This window comes from Pseudopodoces humilis, chromosome 26 (genome assembly GCF_049639895.1).
Source record: "Pseudopodoces humilis isolate 2021_Gansu_Grassland_sample_001 chromosome 26, ASM4963989v1, whole genome shotgun sequence".
Taxonomy (NCBI): Eukaryota; Metazoa; Chordata; class Aves; order Passeriformes; family Paridae; genus Pseudopodoces; species Pseudopodoces humilis.
This window is the reverse complement of record NC_142225.1, coordinates 1702442-1725487: the sequence shown is the minus strand read 5'-3', so window position 1 is coordinate 1725487 and position 23046 is coordinate 1702442. Positions and strand designations below refer to the sequence as shown.

At 60.5% G+C, this 23046-nt stretch overlaps 1 protein-coding gene across 3 annotated transcripts; it reads left to right on the top strand.

Annotated features, from left to right (window-relative positions):
- The first annotated feature begins 17458 nt into the window (after positions 1 to 17458).
- Positions 17459 to 22717, top strand: EPS8L3 (EPS8 signaling adaptor L3). Of its 3 annotated transcripts, XM_088067174.1 has the most exons (19): positions 17461 to 17548; positions 17755 to 17832; positions 17915 to 17988; positions 18083 to 18147; positions 18223 to 18378; positions 18894 to 19031; positions 19105 to 19181; positions 19722 to 19837; positions 19920 to 20002; positions 20084 to 20183; positions 20271 to 20335; positions 20829 to 20903; positions 21022 to 21170; positions 21261 to 21473; positions 21563 to 21659; positions 21755 to 21868; positions 21965 to 22044; positions 22134 to 22266; positions 22468 to 22717. In XM_088067174.1, the coding sequence occupies exons 2-19, from the start codon at positions 17798 to 17800 to the stop codon at positions 22483 to 22485; spliced, it is 1788 nt and encodes a 595-aa protein (XP_087923300.1). In that variant the 5' UTR covers positions 17461 to 17548; positions 17755 to 17797; the 3' UTR covers positions 22486 to 22717. The 3 variants fall into 3 exon arrangements, with proteins under 3 accessions (XP_087923299.1, XP_087923300.1, XP_087923298.1); XM_088067173.1 differs by having other exon boundaries at positions 17459 to 17548; positions 17797 to 17832; positions 21755 to 22044; XM_088067172.1 differs by having other exon boundaries at positions 21755 to 22044.
- Positions 22718 to 23046: the final 329 nt, after the last annotated feature.

Below are 23046 nucleotides of genomic sequence, written 5' to 3'. Positions count from 1 at the left end.
AGGTGGCAGAAGTGGCAGTGGCTCCGTGCTCACACCGCAACCGGAAAGATTGGGGGAGGCAAAATTTAGAGTGGTTGTCCCTCTTCCAGTTGCAAACCGGGACCAGTGGCACTGTCACCACGCTGGTGCCGAGCCGGAGTTGCCCCTCACCCCCCACAGCCACCGTCAGCCGAGGGGGAAAGGTGGGATGAGGCTGTGGGACTTCCTGGGTGTCCCGGGGGTCCCCAGCACAGAGGATGCAGGGCTGGAGGCGAGGCAGTGCAGGATGGTCCCTGTTTCAAGGGGCCTGGAGCAGACACCAGCATCACTCCCATGCCATGTCCACCACAGCCAAGGTTAGAGCATCCCTGGACCTCAATTCTCTTCCTTCAGCAATTCCCTCTCTTCCCACCCCCACGGGAATGAGAGCACTTCACAACCCATCCTTCATTTTGGGAGGCTTTTTCCATCCAGCAAGCCCCAAAACAAGGATAAAACCTGTAGCATATCCAATCCTCCCCGCTGCTTGCTAAGACCAGCCTCGGGCTGCCTCTCTGGAGAAAGTTATTTCCAGCAGGAAAATTTTGCAAGGTCTTAATCAGATCCTTCCTGGTGATTCACCGTAGGGCCAGGATGATCTCCCACAGTCTCCTGGGTGCTGCAGCTGAGCCAGGACCCCGCCAGCGCGATCCGAGCCGGAGCGATGTGTGCCCAGGCTGGAAATCCCCGTGGGAAGGTCCCGAGCCAGTTCCTTCAGGAGTGGAGGAATGTGGGTTGGAAGGCACTTCCCCCCAGCCTGCTGCCAGTGGGGAGGACTCAGGATGTCGTGATGAGGCTGGAGCCTTCATCCCACAGCAAATCCCTCGCTTGCTCCCCTCCATCTGCCTGGTGCTGCTTGCTCCACACTGGGACACTGGAACATCCTACCCAGCTCTGACACGGGGGGATCTCAGGGTTCCCCCGGCAGCAGCCCCTGGCCACAGGGTCAGCACCCACGGGAGCAGAGCCCTGGCAGGATCCAGGCACAGGGAATTCAGCCAGGCTGGGAGCGAGGGAACCGCAGGGTCAGGCTGTGTCCGGCGCCCGCGGAGAAAGTCCCTGCTCAGAGTTATCATAACCCGGGGTCCGGCCATCCTCAACCACAGAGGCTCCCAGGAGACCTCCCACCACCCCCAGCACGTGCTCGGGGGTCCTTGGGCACAGATAAAGCCCAGCCCTGGGATCAGGGGGGGTGCCCATGCCGGGGTGTGGGGGGGGAGTGCCAGGGGGTGAGGAGGGACCGAAGGGGGGTGACAGCCCCACGTGGGTCACCAGCAGGTCCCCAGCCCTCGTGGCTGTGGTTGAGACACATCAGGCTCCAGCTCCACGCCTCCCTCCACTGAAGAATGTGGCCAGAGCCAGGGCCAAAAGCCTTCCCAGGCAGCTGCCCACCCTCACCGAGAGTCTGGGGGAGATATGGGGGAGAGGGGCAGGAGGTGCCACCAGCAGCACATTCAGGGTGGCAACAGGATGATGCCCACCCTGTGGCAATGTCCATGTGCTCGTGCTCCAAGGATCCCCAGCATCCCCAGTATACCCTGAACAAGGTATATTCACCTGGATATACCTTGAGGAGCTGGATCCCCATCCCTCCCCAGAGCTGGAGCCACCAGGAGGCAGGAAGGGAAATGGGAATGAAAAGTAATGAAAATATTTAGAAGGGCACAGGCCTGGAATGGAGCCCACGCCAGGGATGCAGCCAGCTCCAACTCTAGGGCTGGATCCCACCTCAAACCCCAGGATGCAAAAGTTCCACCTGGTTCCACCTGAACAAAGGTCCTGGGGGGCCCAGTGTGCCCCATTCCCTGTTTGGCATCACCTGGAGCTCCGGCACAGCGCAGTGTGAGCACAGCCCTGGCACCCTCTGACTCAGCCTGGCCAGAGCCAAGAGGGTCCTGACCCATGGCGAGGGTCCAGGGGCTGCGCCTGGAGCAGCTGGGCACAACTGGGGGCACCTTGGGAAACAGTCTGGGAATGCCCCAGGGTAGCCAGGCCTCAGCACCACCTGGGGGGTTCCTGTCTGTCACCATGGCCAGGAACAAGGTGACACCCAAAGGTGCCGACCCCTTATGGGCTGCCACAGCCCTCAGACCGTGTGCTGGACAGAGCCAGCACCATCCCTGACCCCAGCACACATCCAGGGGAATAAATCCCACTTTCCCCCCCCAGACTGGGGGTGTGATCCCCACACACATCAGGCTGCGGGTTAGTGGGGTGACAGCCCTGTGCCGACACGGGGCTGCGCTGGGTGTTTGGAGCCACCAAGGCAGGGCCATGGAGCGGCTGCTGGGGCGTCACAGGGACAGTCCAGAGCCAGAACAGAGGAGCTGTTTGTGCTCCCGCCGGGGCCGGTTGTTTATCGGCAGCCGGAGCTGTTTACATCAGCCGCTGGCCCCGCTCTCTGCCACGGACACCCAGACGTGGGGCCCGGCCCCGGCTGCACCCCGCGGTCCCCAGGTGCCGGCAGGGCTCTGCTGGGAAGGAGGGGAAGCAGGGATGAGGGCTGAGGCTGAGTCACGGCCTTATCTCACTCCACACCCGACGGCAGGATCCGGCCCCGGGACCCATTGAGCTCCTTCCCCTGCTTGCACCCATCCTTGAGATCTGGAGGACCCCCAGCCCCAGGGACATCCTCGCCAGCCAGAGGGACACCCTGGGGGACAAGGACTGTTCTCCCAGGGCATGGTGAGGCTTATGGCCCTCGTCTTCCTCACTGTGGGTAGAGGGGGACAAAGATGGACAGACAGCCAGAGGATTGGACAGACCCCCAGTCTGACGGAGTGTGAGCTCCATCATTCCATTTCCTGACCTCTGAAGGGCAGCTGGGGCTAGAGGGGACGGGGAGGGACAGCAGTGCCTTGCTTGCTGGGGAAGGAGCCCTCGCCTCCCGAAAGGAAGCAGCTCCTGCCAGGAATCCAGGCATTACTCAGCTCGCAGCCATAGATCAGCTGTTTGGCTGCTCGGAGCCTGTTTTTCATTAGCAGTGGTGATTTTAGCACCACAGAGCTGCCTCCTCCCTCCTGCCAACAGCTCCAGGATGGCCTTGGAGAGCTGGAGCCCTGCCTGGCAGGTGGGATGCGATGGCAGGTCAGGGATGTGAGTTATCCCTGATAACCGTGGGAGCTGAACTCACCTGAGTCCAGCCCTGTCCCGTGGCAGGGATGAAGTTCAGGTGGGTTTGTGGAGGGCTGTGAGGAAGCTGGTTGTGGATTCATCCCTTTCCCACGAGAGGGATGAAGTTCAGGTGGGTTTGTGGAGGGCTGTGAGGAAGCTGGTTGTGGATTCATCCCTTTCCCATGAGAGGGATGAAGTTAAGGTTGGTTTCTGGAGGGATGGAACTCACGGGGGAGCCGGCAGTGGCTCCACAGCTGGATCCATCCCTTTCCCAACACAGGGATGAAGTTCAGGCTGGTTTTTGAAGAGATGGAGCTCCTGGAGGAGCTGCCAGTGCCCCAGGACACACATGCTGCCCCTTCAGCTATGCTGGCAGCCCTGGTGGTTCATTTTGGGCTGAAAACAGGAGATTTTCAGTTTACAAAGCCTGGTGGGGGGAGGGTGGTGATAAGGGGGTGAAGAGGTGTTTGGGGGCTGACTAAGCTCCCTCCAGCCTCACACTTTTCCAGCTAAACGATGAACTTGGGAAGGGTCTGGAACCCACTCAGGTTTATTAAAAGCATCTTTTCAGCACTGGGAAGCCAAATAAATGTGATACAAACATTCTCTCCAACCCGCTGCTTCCAGGCAGCCCAGGTATCATGGGAAGGGACACACCAGGATGGAGCATGGACAGAGCTGTGCCGGCATCTCCCGGTGCAAATCCAGCAGCCGCATCCCGCTCCCGCCTCTCCCGCCGCTCCCACGCTCCCAGCCAGCACCGATGCTAAATCCGGCCTTTCCCATCTCCCTCCCAGCTGGATGAGGAGCTCCTGTCTCCATCTCAGTGGCCTCATCTTCACTCCCAGGGGACATTCCCCATCCTCTTCCCCCCACTCATCGCAATTCCATCCCATGCCAGAATGGAGCTGAGCACTTCGCAGGGATGGGGTGAAATGGCTCCAGCTGCTTCTGTGTGATTGGACACTCCAATTTTGGTGCTCTTGCTGCTTCCTCCGAGAAAGCGAATGGTCCTTCCAGCAGGTGAGCTGCTTCCCTGCTCATCCGGGGATCAAAAGCCCATCCAGCTCTGGGTAGCATTGGTGCTGTGGATGCAAAGGGGTGGTTTGAGGACTGCTGGAAAGTTCTGGTCGTGCAAAACCAGTAAGGAACAGGGTCCCGCTGCAGTTTGGGGGGGCTGCAGTGTGTTTAGGGCAGGAGATGTCTCGGGATAACCAGGATCGCTCTGCTCCCGGCCGATAGCAGCGCGTGTGCCCGGGGGCCGCTCCTGCACTACGCCAAGAGCATTGGATCATCCCCGGGACAACACAAACAACCTTCAGCCACCACCAGAAAAACACAGGCTGATGCATCTTGGCATGTGCTGCTGCGCCTCCGCCCATCATCCCGCCCGGCAGCCCCCGGGACCGCCGGCAGAACGGCTCCTCCGGCCCCTCGCAATCCTCGGAGCAACGCGCCATCCCAGCGCGGGAAATGGTGCCCAGAGAGGCTCAGGAGCACAGAACCATGATAAAAACCTGCCTGGGCTCTTGTGGCCCCAGAGAGCGGCTCAGGGGCATCTTCCACGTGGTGGCAGGAGGAGGAGGCAGGAGTGGGGCCGGGGTGCTGAAGGCATCCAGGCCATGGAGAGTCAGCAGCTCCCAGATCTATTCCTCACACCCAGAGGAATGTAATGAATCAAGGATCCCCAAGGATCTTGGAAAGGTTCAAATTGAGGGCCTGAGATGAGCCAGACAAGTCCCAGCTCAACAAGGGGAGTGTGAGGCAGAGCCATGCCATCCCAATCCCATTTCCAGCCATGGGGAAGGGGCTCCACAGCGCTCCCCCAACCCAGCACTCCCCCAGAGTCTGTCTGCTGCTGCCACCCCCACTTCAGCACTCATAATTAAGGATAATCCATCAGAATTTCATCCCATGGCTGCTGCTGCCACATCTGGAAGCTGCTGTGGGCTGCTCCCAGCTGTGAGGTATTTCCAAGGAACCACAGGAGTTTTCCATCCTCTTTTGATTAGCGTGTGGTTCCCACCCCAGAGCCCCAAACAGGGCCAGCAGCCCCACACTCAGCCAGGGACCTCGGGCCTGAGAGGTCCCCAAGTCATCGTGGGCTACTAAAATTCACGGTGTCCCCGTGGTTGGGCTGTGCCCCCCTCTGGGGACAGCTCAGCTCCTGCTGGAGGGTGGTGGCACAGCAGTGGGGAGCTGGCTCCTGTCAGCAAGCGATCCTGCTTCCCAAAAGACAGCCCCGGGGTGGCACTCGGCAGTGGGAATTGCCCCACATCCTCTGAGGCTGTGGCACACACCAGGGCCGATGGACTGGGGAGCCCCCGGGTGTCCCCATCACCCCTTCCTTGGGAGCACCCCCCTGCAGGGAGGGCACTGTCACCCGGCACGGGGGACAAAACCCCCAGCAGCTCCTGACTCCCAGGCCCCGGCCACCTAACAGGTCCTTTCTGCTGTGGCCGTGTCCCCAGGCCCTGCCCAGCCCCGCTCTGCTCCAGCAGCAGCTGCTCCATCACATCTGGGGCTGATTTTGGGCACAAAGCCGCGCTCGCCTCTGGCCGGCTGAAACCGCGCCGGGAGAGCCGGCGGGAGCGAAGGCAGCGGCCCGAGGGCTGCCTCAGGATGTGGTGGCTTGACCGGGAGGAAAGTGGTGCTGGAGGGGCAGAGGGGACCCGAAACTCCCCCCCCAGCACTGGCCAGAACCGGCTGTGGCCCTGGGGACAGGATTACGCCGAGCCGGAGGCATGTCCTGCGGCGAGCCCAGCGCTCCATGACCTCACCACCACGTGCCTGCGACGAGGAAGGAAAAGAGGAAACTCTACTTTTTTTCAAGAATAACTTTTGCCCGAGCTTTTCCTGGGGGTGAGAGTGTGACCCGTGGCCAGCACCACTCACCCTTTCCACAAGAGCATCGCTCTGGGGTGACAGCCGAGCCTCCCAGCCCACATCCCTGCCAGGATGCGGGGATGGACACGAAGAGCTGCAATCCACCTCCCCAAATGCCCCTCTGCCTTGGCCCAGCAGCACAGCCACCCTTGTCACTGGTTGTCACCCCGGGGTGCTACACCCCCTGGGTGTCTGTGGAGAACTGGGAAGCTCGGGCAGAGGAAGCTGTGCCCAGGCTCATAAACACATCAAAACTGTCTGCGGTTTCCACGTGGGGCACACCCTCCTTCTCCTCCTTCTCCTCCTTCTCCTCCTTCTCCTCCTTCTCCTCCTTCTCCTCCTTCTCCTCCTTCTCCTCCTTCTCCTCCTTCTCCTCCTTCTCCTCCTTCTCCTCCTTCTCCTCCTTCTCCCACCCCAGCAGTCAGAGCCGGGCGCTGGATCCATCCCCAGGGCTGGAGCCACCAGGAGGCAGGAAGGGAAATGGGAATTAAAACACTGAAAATATTAGAAGGGCACAGGCCTGGAATGGAGCCCATGGCAGGGATGCAGCCAGCTTCAACTCTAGGGCTGCATCCCACCTCCAACCCCAGGGCTGCATCCCACCTCCACCCTCAGGGCTGGATCCCACCTCTACCCTCAGGGCTGGATCCCAACCCCAGGATGCAAAAGTTCCACCTGTCTGCAGCAGAGACCAGGATGGGATTTGGAGCAGACACCCCTTGGTTATCCCAAGCAGCTGGAACAGCTGTGGAAAAGCAGGACATGAGCTGGGATCTGCTCCCTGGGAAAAGCACAAACCACTCAGAGCTGCTAGCTCTGCTGCCAGCTCCTGGCCAGGACATCCCAGGGTGGTTTGGCTCCCTGTCAGCCCTGCCCTGGCAGCCCTTCCGTGTCACTGAGGTACCTGATCCCAAAGCAGCACCTTCCCTTTGCATGAGGAAAAACAAGCTAAATCCCAGGAAAGCAGGAGACCCTGGCAGCAGGATCACCCCAGGATACAGATTCAAAAAAGAACAAATTTAATCCATACCTGGGAGCACAAAAATGAGCTGATGGATCCTCCATGTGCAGGGAATGAGCAGGACCTGAGCTCATTGCAATAGAGAGATGGATTACAGTTGGGATTAGGATTGAGATAAGAACCCATCAGCCTTTCTTCACACCACCCAAACCCTTCTGCTGAGCCAGGGGGGCAATTCTGTCCTCCCAGGTGTTAGGACTAGCACCTGGCAGCTGGATCCTTTCAGCTCCTGGGGATCCCAGGATCCCAGCCAGGCATCACCAAAGTATTCCTTTGGAAAGGGAAAAGCAGATCCAGGGGGGTGAATTTGGCCTTCCCCAGGAAGGGGCTGGATTTGGAGGTGCCAGAGTCACAGCTCACCCCCCTCACAGCCCCAGGATGCTGCTTTTGGGTTGTTTCCTCCTGATCTTCACAGATTCCAGCTGGGCCGGGAATGTTTGGCTGAGGGAAGGATGTGGGACCTGCCAGGGGTCTCAGGACCTTCAGGCCTCCTGCCCCCACCATGAGGGGAGAGCTGTGGGACCTCCCCAGGGAGGAGCAGCAGGGGGTACCCCAATCCCAAAGCACCTTCATTAATGGGACACCCTCATTAATGGGACACTCCAATCTCAGGGCTTCCTCATTAATGGGGCATCCACACTAATGAGGCACCTCCTCCTTGGGGTGCCCTCATCTTCAGCCCACCCCCATTAAAGGCGTTGCTTTTAGGGGCATCAGACCTCCATGACAGCCTCATTAACAGGGTACCCTCATTAATGGGACAGAACCATTAATTGGGGGCCTTCACTTCTGGGGTACCTTGGTTTTCAAAGTGTCATTAATGGGGTACCCTCACCTCATTAATGGGACAGCCACATTAATTGTGGACCCTCACTTCTGGGGTGCCCCCTTGTCTCCAAGTCACCCTCATTAATGGGGCACCCCCATCTCTAGGGACCCCAATTAACCAGCACCCTTATTAATAGGGCAGCCTGATTGTCACCTCCCAGGACAGCCACCCCCCTCCCTTGGCATCCCCCCAGAGCATCCCATGGGAATGGGGCTGGGTACCCCAAAGGGGGTGGGGGGCACCCATCACCTCTCTGCCCCCCCATTCTGTGAGCTTGCAGAGCTGGAAACCAGCTGTGGATTGGAAAAAAAGAGGGAAAATTGAGTTTTCCTCCTCTGTAGGAATGAAACTGGGGGAAGGAGAAGCAGCTCTGGGTCCTGGAGCTGCTGCTGGACTTTCCTCCCTGCAGGAGGATTTTATTCAGCTGATACAAATGATATCTGGGGCTTTTTTGATTCTGGTTTCCTCCCGGCAACGGGTGGTGATGAGTCAGAAATCCAAAATAAAGATAAATAAGTTTAAAAATAAAGGGAAGCAAAGGCACAACTCCCATCCCACTTGTAAATAAACGCCGGAGCTGCTGGATGGAGCTGCAAAGGCTGCAGCCAGGGCAGGAACCCCGAGGGCCGGGTGGTGTTCCAGGACAGGTCCTGCGGGATTTGGGGTGCTGGCAGTGCATTCCCGGGGTGCTGGGATGTGTTCCCTGCTCCACATCCCTGCAGGAGCGGGCACGGAGCGCCACTCCTCAAGGGGAATACCCTGCCTGGACTATGGTTAATAATGCAGGAGTTTGGATGCTGGAGCAGGATTTTGGCAGGGTGCTGGGTTTTCGCAGGCTGGAAAGGAGCCGGCTCTTCCCGGGATTCGGCGAGATTTAACCCTTCGGTGCCCGCTGGCCGTGTCCATCCCGGGGTCCCTGCCCAACATTCCCGCTCAGTGCGATGAGTCCGGACCCTCCCACGGCCCAGAAACGCCCCGCGCGGGTGGTCCCGGCAGGGATTTGGGAACAGCCAGCATGGCTTGGCCAGACACACTGCCCGGCGCTGCTCCTCATCCTCACCGCCACCACAAACCCCGGGGGGCTCTGCTGAGTGACCCGGGGCCGCCTCCACCGCTGGATCCCGGGCCAACATCTGGGCAGCGCCTCTCCCAGCTTCCTAATTAAGGAATTCATTAAAACACCTCCCGGCCGGGGGGTGACGGTGCGGGGGCCGTGCGCCACCTCCAGTGACGCTCTTTGCAGCCCCAAAATTCCCACCACGGCTGCCGGTGCTGGATTTTGGCAGGAGCAGCCGCTTACTCAGCCTGGAATTGAGCCGGCTTTTCCCGGGGCAGAGTCCTCACCCCTCCAGCCAGCCGGGCTCAGGCTCAAACACATCACTTGGGCTCAAACCCATCCATCCAGCTTAAACCCATCACTTGGGCTCAAACCCACTGATCTGACTGAAACCCACCACTTGGGCTCAAATCCATCATTCGGGCTCAAATCCATTGCTCCAGCTCAAACCCATCACTCCAGCTCAAACCCATCACTCCATCTCAAACCCATCACTCCAGCTCAAACCCATTGATCCATCTCAAACCCATTGATCCAGCTCAAACCCATCACTCCAGCTCAAACCCACTGATCCATCTCAAACCCATCACTCCATCTCAAACCCATCACTCCAGCTCAAACCCATCACTCCAGCTCAAACCCATCACTCCAGCTCAAACCCATTGGATCCAGCTCAAACCCATTGGATCCAGCTCAAACCCACTGATCCATCTCAAACCCATCACTCCAGCTCAAACCCATCACTCCAGCTCAAACCCATCACTCCAGCTCAAACCCATCACTCCAGCTCAAACCCATCACTCCAGCTCAAACCCATTGGATCCAGCTCAAACCCATTGGATCCAGCTCAAACCCATCACTCCATCTCAAACCCATCACTCCAGCTCAAACCCACTGATCCATCTCAAACCCATCACTCCAGCTCAAACCCATCACTCCAGCTCAAACCCATCACTCCATCTCAAACCCATTGATCCAGCTCAAACCCATCACTCCATCTCAAACCCATCACTCCAGCTCAAACCCATTGATCCATCTCAAACCCATTGGATCCAGCTCAAACCCATTGGATCCAGCTCAAACCCATTGGATCCAGCTCAAACCCATCACTCCAGCTCAAACCCATCACTCCAGCTCAAACCCATCACTCCAGCCCACACCCATCTTCCCGGAGCCTTTTCCCTCTCTCGGGTTCCCATTGGGTGCTGCTGGGTCCTGGGAATTCCCAATTCCAGTGCTGGAGCCGGGTGGATCCCGGTCCTCCCTGGAGAATTGGGATGCTGCTGGAGAAATAAATACAAAAGAGGGGGAAAAAAACAGGAAAATTACAAAACTAAAGAAAACAGCTCTAAGGGTGACGGTAGGGACGGTGCAAAATAGAGCATCCACATGGGATGGGGTCCGGAATGCCATGGGGAAGGGACCTCCTCTCCCTCTGCCCCATGGATGTGGCTCCTTGTAGTTCCACCACCCTGAAAGCTATAAAGAGGTTGTATTTTATTTTATTTTATTTTATTTTATTTTATTTTATTTTATTTCATTTCATTTCATTCATTTAATTTATTGTATTTTCATTAATTTCATTTCATTTATTGTATTTTGTTTTTATTCTATTCCATTCTATACTATTTTATTTCACTCTAAGTTTTTGTCTTTCTTTAATTTAATTTTTTTGTTTTATTTATTCTATTTATTTAATTTAATTTCATGACATTTTATTTTATTTCATTTCATTTCATCTTATTTCTCTAATTTCTTTATCCTTTTTTTTTCATTATCTCTCTTCATTTAATTTCCTTCATTTTCTCTCATTTCATTTTATTTAAACAGCAGCAATTGCTCAATTTCAGCATCTAGATCCAGAAATTCCCTTTTTGAGGGCTGGGGTCTCCAGACCATCCTGGCTGCTGCCCTCAGCCCTTCACTGAAGGACCCCACGAGAATCCTGCAGGAATCCTGATCTGCCCCCACCTCCAGTGCCAGGGCCTCCCTCAGGGACCCTCAGCTCCCTCCTGGCCCAGCCTTGGCTGTCTCCAAGCAGCAGCTGGAGGCTTGAGGAAGAGGAGGCACCAACTCGGGTCCCTTTTCCCCCAGGAGCACCCACATCCTGCAGAAGTAACAATGAGGATCCCCTGGGAGCTGCTGGGAGCGTCTCAGGAGGCATCAGCCACATCCCAGCTCCATGGACCTTCCATCTTCCCTGTGCCTCAAAAGCCTCTTTGAGACTGAGCCAGGACTGGAGGATGCCCAGGTGACAAACTCCCCCCAGGGAAATTCCTCTGGCTCCTCCTGACCAGGGAATGGGCCCTTCCAGGGAAGAGCTTCTTCTCAAACCATCCGTGAATCACCCGGGTTTGCTCTTCCTTTGCCCTTGCCTCATCTCTTGGTGGCACAGACATCCAGCAGCTTCCAAACCAGGATGAAAAGTCTCAGGATTTGGGTTGGATTCAGGCTGGAGATGCTGCCTGGGACTGGCAAACCATGGACAAAGCCAGAGTGAGTGTCCATGACTCCAGAGGTTGGATACTCTTCTTCAAAAATTCACATTTTGGACCAATTTTAGGACCTGATCAACCCATTCCTGGACAGAAAATGGTCCTGGATATTCACATCACCCAAGGGCACAACACTCCTGATGTCCAGCAGAAGCTGCACTGGCTGGAATAGGATGAGTTCCTCCTCCTGCTCAGCTTCCCACAGGAGACAAACAATAGGGAAGGTCAAACATTTTCCATTCCTAATATTTATCAATGGAATTATGGAATGGAGTTTTCTGGCAGGAAACAGTTGATTTTTTGGGAGGCAAACCCAGCTGTTTGTGTCCCAGTAAGCCTGGACCACGTTGGAAGCAATGCTTGGGGCCCTGGGACATCTGGACTCCCATTCTGTGATGTCCATGGGGTTTCCATGGGCAGGTGTGAGAGATGACCCCTGAGGGCAGGAGCAGCACTTGGAGTTTTGCTAAAACACGTCACAGTGCTCCTCACCCTGCTCCAAACAGCTCCCAAACACCCTCCTGGAGCTCTGTGTCTTTCTGCAACCCCTTCCTGCCCAGCTCCCACCCCGAGGGAGGAAAGACCCACGGATGACTCCGATGATTTGGGAGGAGGAACCTCCCACCCGATTCCCTGGGGAGCTCCGGCCATGGGCTCTGCCCCACACCCCACTGACGGCATCTGCTCCCCCTTTCACAACTTCCTCCGCAGCTTCTCCCTCGAGCGCAACACCCCTGCCCCGTGCAGGGCGTCACGTTCTGCACCCACCCGCCTCCCCAGGGACCTCACGGGCTTCCCAGCCCAATCCCATCGCCCACGGGGTCTCCAGGAATGGGACTCGGCAGCACATTCCCATGGGAAGGGAACCCACTCGTTCCACCCCACTGCAGCATCACCCTCCTGGCCTCAGCCTCCGCAGCCCGGCCAGCTCAGCACCACGGGGCTCCACCTTCATCCTCCTCCCTGGAGAGATGCGGATGCTGAATGTGAGAGATCAGGCAGGGAGAGCAGTGTCTGTGTGAAACCAGGTCACAGAACCTTCTTATGGATGCTAACGGTGAAGCAGGCAGCACAGTGCCTGTGAAATAGTGCCACATAACTCTCTCAGTCTCGCCTGGGAAAGAGGCCTGGGAATTCATAAAGAGAAATTAAAACAATCCTCAGAGATAGAGAACAGCCTTGCAGGTGCTGTTTGTCAGTTCCTTGTTTTCTTGCAAGAGAAGGTCGAGGGGTGGTGAACCCCACTGACCAATGATGGTGATGTGTTAGTTCACTGACCAATAAGAGTTTTCTTTTCTGTACTTTTCACGTATCGTTCTATAAAAAAGACCTGAGGTAATAAACCAAGAGAAATTCTCCTGTTTGACTCCACAAGAGAGTCTGTGTCGTTCTTCTCGCCGTTCCAAACAGAGCAACACCTTCTCACACTGACCTGAGAAATCGTGAGGAGGAACTCAAACAGCCCTTGGAGAGGGAAAACAACCTCTGCAGGTGTTGTGTGTCTCATTTTCCTGCAAGAAACGCTCAAGGGGTGTTGTTCCCAACTGTCCAGTGATGGTGGTGTGTTGGTTTTTTGGACCTTCTCAGAACTGTCTATAAAAGAGGATCTGGAAGAATAAAAAGAGCTCTTTGCAACTGAGAGTGTGCGTCGTCACTGCCACCGTTCCTGACACAGTGAGGCAGAAAAATGCTGCGGAAAAGTTTTGTTTTCCCTGGAAAAACTATCACTGGCACCCTTGATCCCATTCTGCTTCCCATGATGGCCACAAGTTCAGTGTCCCTGGGTTCATCCATGGGGACGATGGGTTTGGGTCACCAGCTCCGGGTGCTCCATCCAGCCAAGGAGCTCACCTTGTTTTCCTCCAGGGAAGAGCTGGGATTCCCGAGCTTTGCTGAGCACCTTTTGCTGCCATTCCAAGACCCCACTGGGCAGCTCAGATCCCAGGATTGGGGATTTGGGGCTCACCCCTAAATTTTTGGGGATTTAGAGATGAAGGAACATCCCAAGCTCAGATCCCAGGACTTGAGAGGTGCTGCTCTGGAGGAGCACGTCGGGAATCCTTTGGATTTGGTTTACCCCTGCATGTGGAAGCGATGAAGGGGAGGGAAGGGCTGGGAAGCAGGATGGAGGGGTAAAGAACCAGCTCTTCCATAAGGGAATTCATCCCAATTGCCAAAATTGGAGGAGAAAAAGCCAATTTCCAGCTTTCCTTGGGCTCTCTTGGATCCCAGCGCATCAGAGACCCATTCCCCATGCTGGAGAGGAAACATGGAATAACTGTGGAGGTGTGACCTCCTTGACCTCCCTCCTCACCCTCTCCCACCCAGCCATGGCTCCCAGACCATGCTTATCCCAACATCCAGCCTTCCCCTGGCACCGGAGCGTGGGAAATGTGGGAAACACCTCCAAATCTCCTCTGAGGATTCTCAGGGGCTTGGCCACCCTCGAGCAGGATTTAACCTGCTCATTTGCATGCCCTCATCACCTCTAATTAAATCTGTGTGGTGGCACTGTCCTTTCAGCCCCCGCCGTCCCTGGAAATCCCCGGGCTGTGCTGCCAGAATGACGGATGGTGGGAAGAAAACAGGACAGGTCCCACACACAGGAGGGGCCATGGGCACGGCGGTTTTTCCCTCTTCACACTAAAAATAAGGAGGTTGTCGCAGGTTTGTGGCCAAAGCCATGGGGCCGTGGAGGAAATGCAGCTCTTTTTGTGGCCACAGGGCTCCTGGCCTGTCCCTGGCCTGGGATCACAGCTCCAGATCACCCAAGTGGGGGGTCCCCAACGCTCTGCAGCACGTGCAGCTCCCTCAATGAAATCCAAAAAAATTCTGTTTCAACCTCCTCAAAGCAAAAAACTGATGGTGTGAAGGTCATGGGCCAGCCAGGAGCCACCAGCCACGGGCACGTCACTGCCAGAGTCCCCCAGGTGTCACCCACTCACCACCTCCACCAGCCTTTGGAAATGGGAGAGGGGAAACAAAGCAGCCTCCAAGGACGTCACCGGGGCGTTGGGGGATCCAATGGGTTAAAAAACCCCACGGATTTTGGCCTGTTCCTGTGAAGGGATGGGATCAGCAGCACACTGGGAAAACCAGGATAAGCCAGGGCAGCGTGGGCCAGGATCCCCCATGGCTACAGAGCCCACAGCACCAGGGCTGGGACTTGGAGGGATTCTCCAAGGATATTCCCAGGGAAGTGAGGGGTTTGGGGCAGCACTGAAATGGGACAGCCAGGGGTGGGAGAGGAGATGCTGCTCCCAGTGACACCCAGCACAAAGGGACCAGCAGGGCTGGTGCCAGGGTGACCATGGACCAGGGTGACCATGGACCAGGGTGACCATGGACCAGGGTGACCATGGACCAGAGCGACCATGGACCAGGGTGACCATGGACCAGAGCGACCATGGACCAGAGCGACCATGGACCAGGGTGACCATGCCAGGGTGACCATACCAGGGTGACCATGCCAGGGTGACCATGGACCAGGGTGACCATGCCAGGGTGACCATGGACCAGGGTGACCATGGACCAGGGTGATCATGGACCAGGGTGACCATGGACCAGGGACAGACCAAGCAAGATGTGGAGGCAGGATGACATTGAGGTGTCACCAAGCATCCCTCTGTCTGTCCCTGTGTCACCCCAGAACGGTGTGTGAGCCCAGCAGCTGTGACAGTCGGGACATTTGCTTGTCACTGTCACCACCAAGGAGAGCCCGTGGAGGGCAGGGCTCGTGGATTTGTGCATCCCTGAGAGCTACAACCCTGGGGCTGTGCTTCATGACACGACACCCATGTCAAGCCATGCCCCTGGTCTGGCCCAGGGATCCGACACTTTCCCAGCCCCTGAGGGGTTAAACGTCCCCAGCCATCCCCCAAATGACGAAGAGACGCTGGTCCCCAGCAATTAGGTGACAGATCCGGGTACACCGCAGCCCGGGCTGGTGACGTGAGGATGGATCCAGGCTGGCTGGTGGTTTGTCCCTGGCTGGCTCCCAGCCCCCGGAGCCGCCGCTGCTTCCCGGCCCCGCGGCCTCGTGGCACCTGGCCGGGAGCGATGTGTCACCGGGAATTCCAGACTCTCTGTGGTCCCCCTCTGCCTGGTGACCCCCCAAAACCCCCAAAGCCCGTGTTGTCTCTGGGGTAGGGCACGATCGGGTGTCCCCACAACTGTCCCCGTGCTGGGTGTGGAGTGCCCTCCGCAGGAGCAGAACAGGGGGTGCGGATTGAGGCCATTTCCCTCCCCAAGGCAGCTGCGCTTTGGGGTCAGTTCACACATTTTGCACATTTTGATGCTGGGGGTTTCAAAACCTGAAATGGGGAAATATTTCTGTGTCTCCAGAAGCCTCCGAGCCCGTTCCTCAGTTCTTCCCAAGGGGTTGGTGTCTCCTGGAGACTTCCCGAGCCTGGGGAAGGGCGAGGGGGACCCAGCCGGGTTGGGGGCGTGCAGGGAATTGCCGCCTCTGGCTGGGAATTGAGGAGAAAAACAACAAAAAGAGGGTTTGTAGTGTATCTGCAGCCGTTCCCAGTTTACCCAGTGGAGTGACTGGGAGGAGCTGGGACGGGGTGGGGCGAGCCCGCTGTCCCTGCCAGGGGTGGGAATAGCCGGGCCTCGCTCCTGCCGTGCCCCGGGCGCTGCCGGGGGGGTTCGCAGCAGTAAATCTGGGGGGGTGGGTTTTTGGGGGGATGTAACCCGAAATCTCCCACAGGCGGCCCCTGGTGTCACCCTGCCCCGAGAAGCGTCACCCAAATGTCCCCCGCGCCAGGGACTCCGGTGGTGTCAGAGGCGCTAGAGGGATCTGAGACCTTGCACATCTGGGGCTCCACATCTGGGGGGGGGTCACACATCTGGGGGGGTCACACGTCAGTGTCACACACCTGAGGCTCCCCATCGGGGGATGAGGGCTGCACATCTGGGGGGGTCACACATCTGGGGGGGGTCACACATCTGGGGGGTCACACATCTGGGGGGGTCACACATCTGGCAGGACGCACATCTGGGGGGTCACACATCTGGGGGGTCACACATCTGGCGGGTCACACATCTGGGGGACGCACATCTGGGGGGACGCACATCTGGGGGAGAAACACATCGGGGGCCCGGGCGATACGGGAACGTGCTTCCCCCTCGTGGCCGCAGGGAGGGACTGCACCCTGACCCCCCCCCCCCCGACTGGGGAAACTGAGGCACGAGCCCGACTCCCGCATTCCTCTCTCCCCACTTTAGGGGGAATTCACAGCTCCCCAAAACCTGCTCCCCTCGGCTGTGCCCGTGCGTGCCCCGGCGGTCACAGAACACCCCCAAAGGGGGGTCACCTGCTCTGTGAAACACCTGCGGGATGCAGGACCCCAGCGTCCCTCCGTGGTGGGGTCAGCTTGATCCACAAACCTGGGGAAAAAAATGGAGAGAAAGTCAGGCGGGATGGGACAGCGGGACTGGGGGGCACAGACTCGGGGACACAGACGGGATCCTCGGGGACACGGGGGACACGGCCCAGCTGAACCATCACCCCTCAAGTTGCACCAGAGAAGCCAAAAGGCTTAAAATGAACCCAAACCCCACAACTCTGCGCCGGCAGAGGAGGTTCAGCGGTCACCCCAATCCCACAGACACGACCCCCGGGCACCCAGCGTCCCCCCAGCCAAGCTGACCCCACGGCTCTGGGGGATGATGACTCCCTGCATCCATCCCTCACCCAAATCCTGGACCCTCAGCCCGGATCCGGCCCCTTCCTCAGCACAAACCACCCAGGGAGGCTTTTCCTGGCAGTGACGGCTTTGGGGTGAGCCCGGGATCACCCCGCGGGCTCAGAGTCCTGCGGGTGACAGGGCTGGGTCCTGCCAGGCAGGACGTCACCGACACCCGGCCCCGGGGTGAGGGACCTTGGGGTGGGGCACGCCGGGCTGCGCTCCCCTGGGTGCCCGGGGCCAGCACGCCCTGCCGAGGGGCGGGGGGCCCGGGGAGGCTGCAGAGGCGGCGGCTGTGCCAGGTGGTTGCGTCCCCCCCGTCCCTCCCCCGCTTTAACGAGAGGGCAAAGAGCGGGAGGGTGCGGTGCCACCAAGGCCTGTCCCCTGCCCGTGTCACCCTCCGCAGTCACGGCCCGAGCGGCGGAGCCAGCGATCGAGGTGAGCGGGGACACCCCGGGGCAGCGACCCCATCTCGGGCTTTGGGGGTTTGGCCTCGGCCGCTGGGTGACCCCCTCGGGGCTGGGATGGAGCAGGGGGACCGGGATAGAGGGACGGGGGGGGTCCTGGTCCGGGGTGGGGGGAGGGGTAGCATGTCCCTCGGGTGTTTGGGGACACATTGGGGGTGACACAGGGTCCGCACCCAGGACCCCACAGCAGGATCGAGACGCTCTTGCTGCTCCCGGCAGGATGGGAGACCCGTTCGGCGGCTGGACCCCGTCATGGTGAGCGGGTCCCCACCGCGGGACCCCCGAGGGCTGGGCGGGGGAGGGGGGCAGCGCTGTGAAGGTCCCTCTGTCCGTCCAGGAGCGAATATGCCGACAGGACCCCTCCCCGACATTCCGGGAGCTTCGTCCGCCTCACCGGGAAAAGCATCTACAGTGAGTGAGGGCTGCACCCCAAAAACCCCTCTAATCCCACCCCCCCCACCGTGCCCAGCTTGTCCCTGTCGCCTCACCCTGCGTGTGCCCCCAGACCAGCGCAAGGAGTACGGGCACACCCTGCTCAGGCTCCACAACGATTTCCAGCACCACGTTGAGGTAGGAGCCCCCTCCAACTGCCCCGCGCCCCCCGGCCCTGCCAGGGCCCCCCTGTGACACCGGCTGTCCCCCCAGCACCTGCTCACGATGCCCTTGGAGCAGGACCTCCGCAGTGCCCAGGATTGTCTGGGGCGCCTGAAGGACCTGGAGGAGCAGGGCCGGGTCTGGGGGCAGGATGTCATCCTGGCAGTCAAGGACCAGGAGCTGGTGCTGAGCGATGTGGAGAGCAAGGTACCCCCCGGCCAGGGCACCCCCAAAGCCCAGTACCCTCTGGCCATGGAACCCTCCGGTACCTGGTACCCCCTGAATCCCGCTATTCCCTGAGCAAGGCACCCCCAAAACCCAGCACTCCTCAACCAGGGCACCCCAAGCCATCCCCAAACCCCGGTACCCCCTGGCCAGGGTATCCCCTGAATCCTGGGATGTCCTGCCTATGGGAACTCCCCAAATCCCAGTCCCCCTGGTCCAGGTATCCCCAAACCCCAGCAACACCCCACTGCCCCCAACCCCGCAGCTCCTGTAGCCCTGGCACCCCCCAATGTGGGCACCCCCCCGTCTGGCACCCACAACCCTGCCCCACCCCCAGACTCAGCCCCCCAAACTCTGCTATCCCCCTCCCACGCCACCCCACCACCCCCATTAAACTTCACCCCACAGCCCGATCCCCACAGCCCCACTTGCACCCCTTTAACCCTTTCCTAGCCGCTCGGGTGGAGGGACCGAGCACCCCGTTTTTCCCTTTCCAGGACGAGCTGGAGGCTTTCCCGCTGGGAAGCGTGCAGGGATGCTCCGCCGGGCTGGACAACACGGTGCTGGCTGTCAGCGTCCAGGAGAGGAACCCGCCGAGAACCAGCGTGCTGCTCTTCCAGTGCGAGCGGCTGGGGGTGAGCCCTGAGGGGGGAGGAATGGGGGGCAGCCCCCCGGAATGGGGCGCTGATGGCAGGGGGTCCGTGCCAGGCAGAGACTCTGAGGAGCAGCCTGGAGAAGGTGCTGAGGCAGAGGAAGGAGGAGCAGAGCGATCACTACGGGCACAGGTACGGGGGGGAAGTGACTCTGAGACCCCTCCCTGGAGACTGGGCACCCAAGTCTCGCTCCCCAGAGTTGTGGTGGGTCTGGCGATGGGGTCTCCACACTGCCCCAGTGTCCCCCAGAGAGTCCCTACCCTGCCTGTGGGTTCCTGAGGTTGAGGGGGGGCCTTTCCCCAGTACCCCCGCTCCTGCCTCAGCTCCCCCTTCCTACCCCAGCCCATGAATCCATCCCCCACCCCACCCAAGGGCTCAGCCTCCTTCCTACCCCTCCTCCTCCACCCCATCCCCAGGCTCAGTTCCCCCCTCCCACTCCTCATCCCGGTGGGCACAGACCCCCCACAGCACCCATGAGCTCGGTGTCCCCTCGGTGTCCCCTCGTCCCCGAGGACACAGCGTGTTCCCCACCCTATTTCCCATCCCGGGCTCAGACCCCCTCTCCTCCTCCCTCTTACTCCCCCAGCCCCCTCCTAGCCCATACCCCACACCCAAACCCGCCCCGCCAGGCTCAGCTCCCCCTCCCCATCCATCCCTGTTTCCCCGGAGCAGCCCGGACACGCCACCGAGCCCGGCTCCCCCGTACCCGGCCCCGGAGCGCTGGGCAGAGCCCCCCCAGCCCGACCCCCAGGAGCCCCCCCAGCGCAGGCTGCTCTCCTCGGAGTACCGTGAGTGTCGGGCGGGGGAGGGAGGGACCGCATCGTGCCTCAGTTTCCCCGGGAGCAGGGGGTGACGCCGGGGACACTGTAGTGTCACCAGGTGCCCCGGACCCCCCTCAGATGCCGCGGAGCCGCCCCCCCGGCCAGGCTGTGCCCGAGGTGGAGAGAGATGTTGTAAGTGGCAGCCCCCCGAGTCCTCCCCGGCTGCGGACCCCGCAGCTCCCCCCAGCACGCACCGTGCCCCTGCACCCACAGGAGATTCTCAACCACGTCCTGGGGGACCTGGAGCTCTTCATGGGCCGCCTGAAGAAGGCCCTGAGCTCGGCCAGCACGAAGAAGAAGCGGAAGAAGCCAGGTAGGAAGGGAGGGGGGTGTCCCTGGGGGGCTGCCTGGGGTTCTGGTGCGGTCAGGCCGGTGCCAGCCCCCAGCTCTGCCCCTCCAGCGCTGCCCCCGAAGGATGGGTACACGGATTTCTTCCAGAAGGTGAAATACGCCCTCAACCTCATGGTAGGTCCCGTTGGGCTGGATGGGAGTGGTTTGGGGTCGGGGGGGATGTGGGGAAGGGGCCTAAATGGGAAAGGGGGTCTGTGTGGGGATGGGGGGCTGTGCGGGGATGGGGGGGCTGTGTGGGGATGGGGGGCTGTGCGGGGATGGGGGGGCTGTGTGAGGATGGGGGGGCTGTGCGGGGATGGGGGGCCATGGGGATGGGGGGCTGTGTGGGGATGGGGGGCTGTGTGAGGATGGGGGGGCTGTGGGGGGAGGGGGGCCCATATGGGGACAAGGCTCTATGTAGGGATGAGAGGTGTGGGTGGACTGGGGGGGGCTGTGCGGGGATGGGGGGGCTGTGTGGGGATGGGGGGCTGTGTGAGGATGGGGGGGCTGTGTGGGGATGGGGGGCCATATGGGGACAAGGCTCTATGTAGGGATGAGAGGTGTGGGTGGACTGGGGGGGCTGTGTGAGGATGGGGGGGGCTCCCTAGGGACACCCACCCCCCCGCAGGGACGGACCCACCGCTACGTGACGGAGCCCGACCCCCCCGAGCTGCTGCGCCTCATCTTCTCAGCTCTGTCCTTCGTGAGTGCCCCCGAGCGGGTCCCACCCCGCAGAATGTGTGGGACGGGTGGGGATCACCCCCCGCTCCCCCATCCCGGGGGTGCATTTGGGGGTGCTGCTCCATCCCCCTCCCCCCCAGGTCCTGGCCCACTGCCCCAGCCCCGGCCTGGCCCCGGGGGTGGAGAGTCCATTGCTGCTGCCGGAGGCGCTGGAGTTCCTTGAGGAGAACCTGAGCGATGATGACTACGGCGTCTGGAAGAGCCTCGGCACGGCCTGGAACAAGTCCAGGTGGGGTCCAGCCCTCCGACACCGCGGAAGGGGGGTCTGGACCTGAGGGGGTCACAGCACCCACCCCGGTGTCCTTCCCGACGGCTGCAGGGCCGAGTACCCCAACAGCGCCCTGGTGCCCGCGTACACCCTGGCTTTTTCGGACGGGTGGCTGCCCCCCGTGATGGAGCAGGAACGCCACGAGGATCTCCAGGACACCGCACCGCCTGCCTCAGTTTCCCCAACTCACTTGCGACACCCTTCCCTGTCCCTGCCCCCCGCACAGTCCCCGGCCACCGGCTGGAGGGACAATCCCAGCCGAGTGTAAGCGTCCGCCTGTCCCTACGGGTGCGGAGGGTCGGGACAAGATTTGGTCCCCGGCTGGCTGCTGATGCACCCCCCGCCACCTCCAGGACCCCCCTCCCTGCCCAGGGGCTGGCCCGAGCCCTGTACGACTTCCAGGCTAGGAATTCGCAGGAGCTGAGCGTCAGGAAGGGGGACACGCTGCAGGTACAAACGGGGGGCTCCCTCCATGGGTGCTCGTGGGGAGGGCGAAGGTGGGACCCCGGGGCCCCCCGCCCTGCCCCCCTTGTCACCCCCCGTAGGTCTTGGACCAGCAGAGGAAGTGGTGGCTGGTGCAGGACGAGCGGGGGGACAGGGGACACGTCCCTGGCAACATCCTGGAGCCCCTCCCGGAGCCGGGGCACAGCCCCAGACAGGTGGGTGTCCCCTCTGCCCCCCTTCCCCGCGGCCCCCACCAGGAGGGGGTGGCCGGCGGCCACGCCGGTGTCCCCTCCCTTTGTCCCCCGCTCCAGGACAGTCCCCCCACCCTGCGACCCAGCTCCTCGCCGGCAGAGGTGACAGCCTGGCTCACGGACAAGGGCTTCTCGCGGATGTAGGTGGTCCCTTGAGCCCCCCCCCTCCCCCCAAACCTCCATTTGGGGCTGGAGGCGAGCCCCGCTGACCCCCGGCCGCCCCCCGCAGCACGGTGCGGACTCTGGGGGTGCTGCGGGGACACGAGCTGCTGCAGATGAGCCCGGCCGAGCTGCGAGGCGTCTGCCCCGAGGAGTGGCGGAGGGTCCTCTTCAAGCTGTCCCCCATCAGGACATCCCTGGGGGTGAGGGACTCCCGCCCCATGTCGGGACTACTCGGGGCTGGTGCCGGTGTCCCTGGGGGTGTGGGACCCCCGAACTGATCCTGGGGGCGAGGGATGCCCCGGAGCCCCCCCAGCCCGGGCTGGCCATGGGGCCGAGGGACCCGCACGCCCCCTCCCCATCCCGGAGCTCCCCCCCAGCTCTCCCATCCCCCTTCTCTGCAGATCGCCCCCAGGGACTGAGCCACCCACGCTGATGTCCCCGACACGTCCCTGCTCCGGATGGAGCGTCCTGGGAACGGCGGGACCTGGGGGAGAACCCACCCCCAGGCAGAGAACCACGCCTTGACACGGGACAATGTCCCCCCAAAGCCACCAGTGACACCGGGCCTCTGGGACCACTGCAGGGCTCCTGGGGACCCCCGCCCGATGGAAGGAGGGGGGCAGGACCCCCTCAGGGAAATGACTGCACCCCAAAAATGTAAAGGGATTGGTGTGGGAAATAAAAGTGACAGCAGTGAGGTGTGCAGAGTGTGGGGGCAGCGACAGGGACAGGGGAAGGGGAATAGGGACAGGGGAGGGGGCACAGGGACAGGGGAGGGGGAAATAGGGACAGGGGAGGGGGAAATAGGGACACAGCATTTCCCGTTCCTGGTCCCCATCTTTGCGAGTCGATGGCAGTGAGGGGCCCCAGGGGACAGGGCTGTCCCCAGCCCACCCCACTCAGCACCCTGGGCGGGTGGCAGGGCACCAACGCTACCTCCCCCAGCCTTTGTCAGGGCTGCCTCATTAGAGCTCATTAGG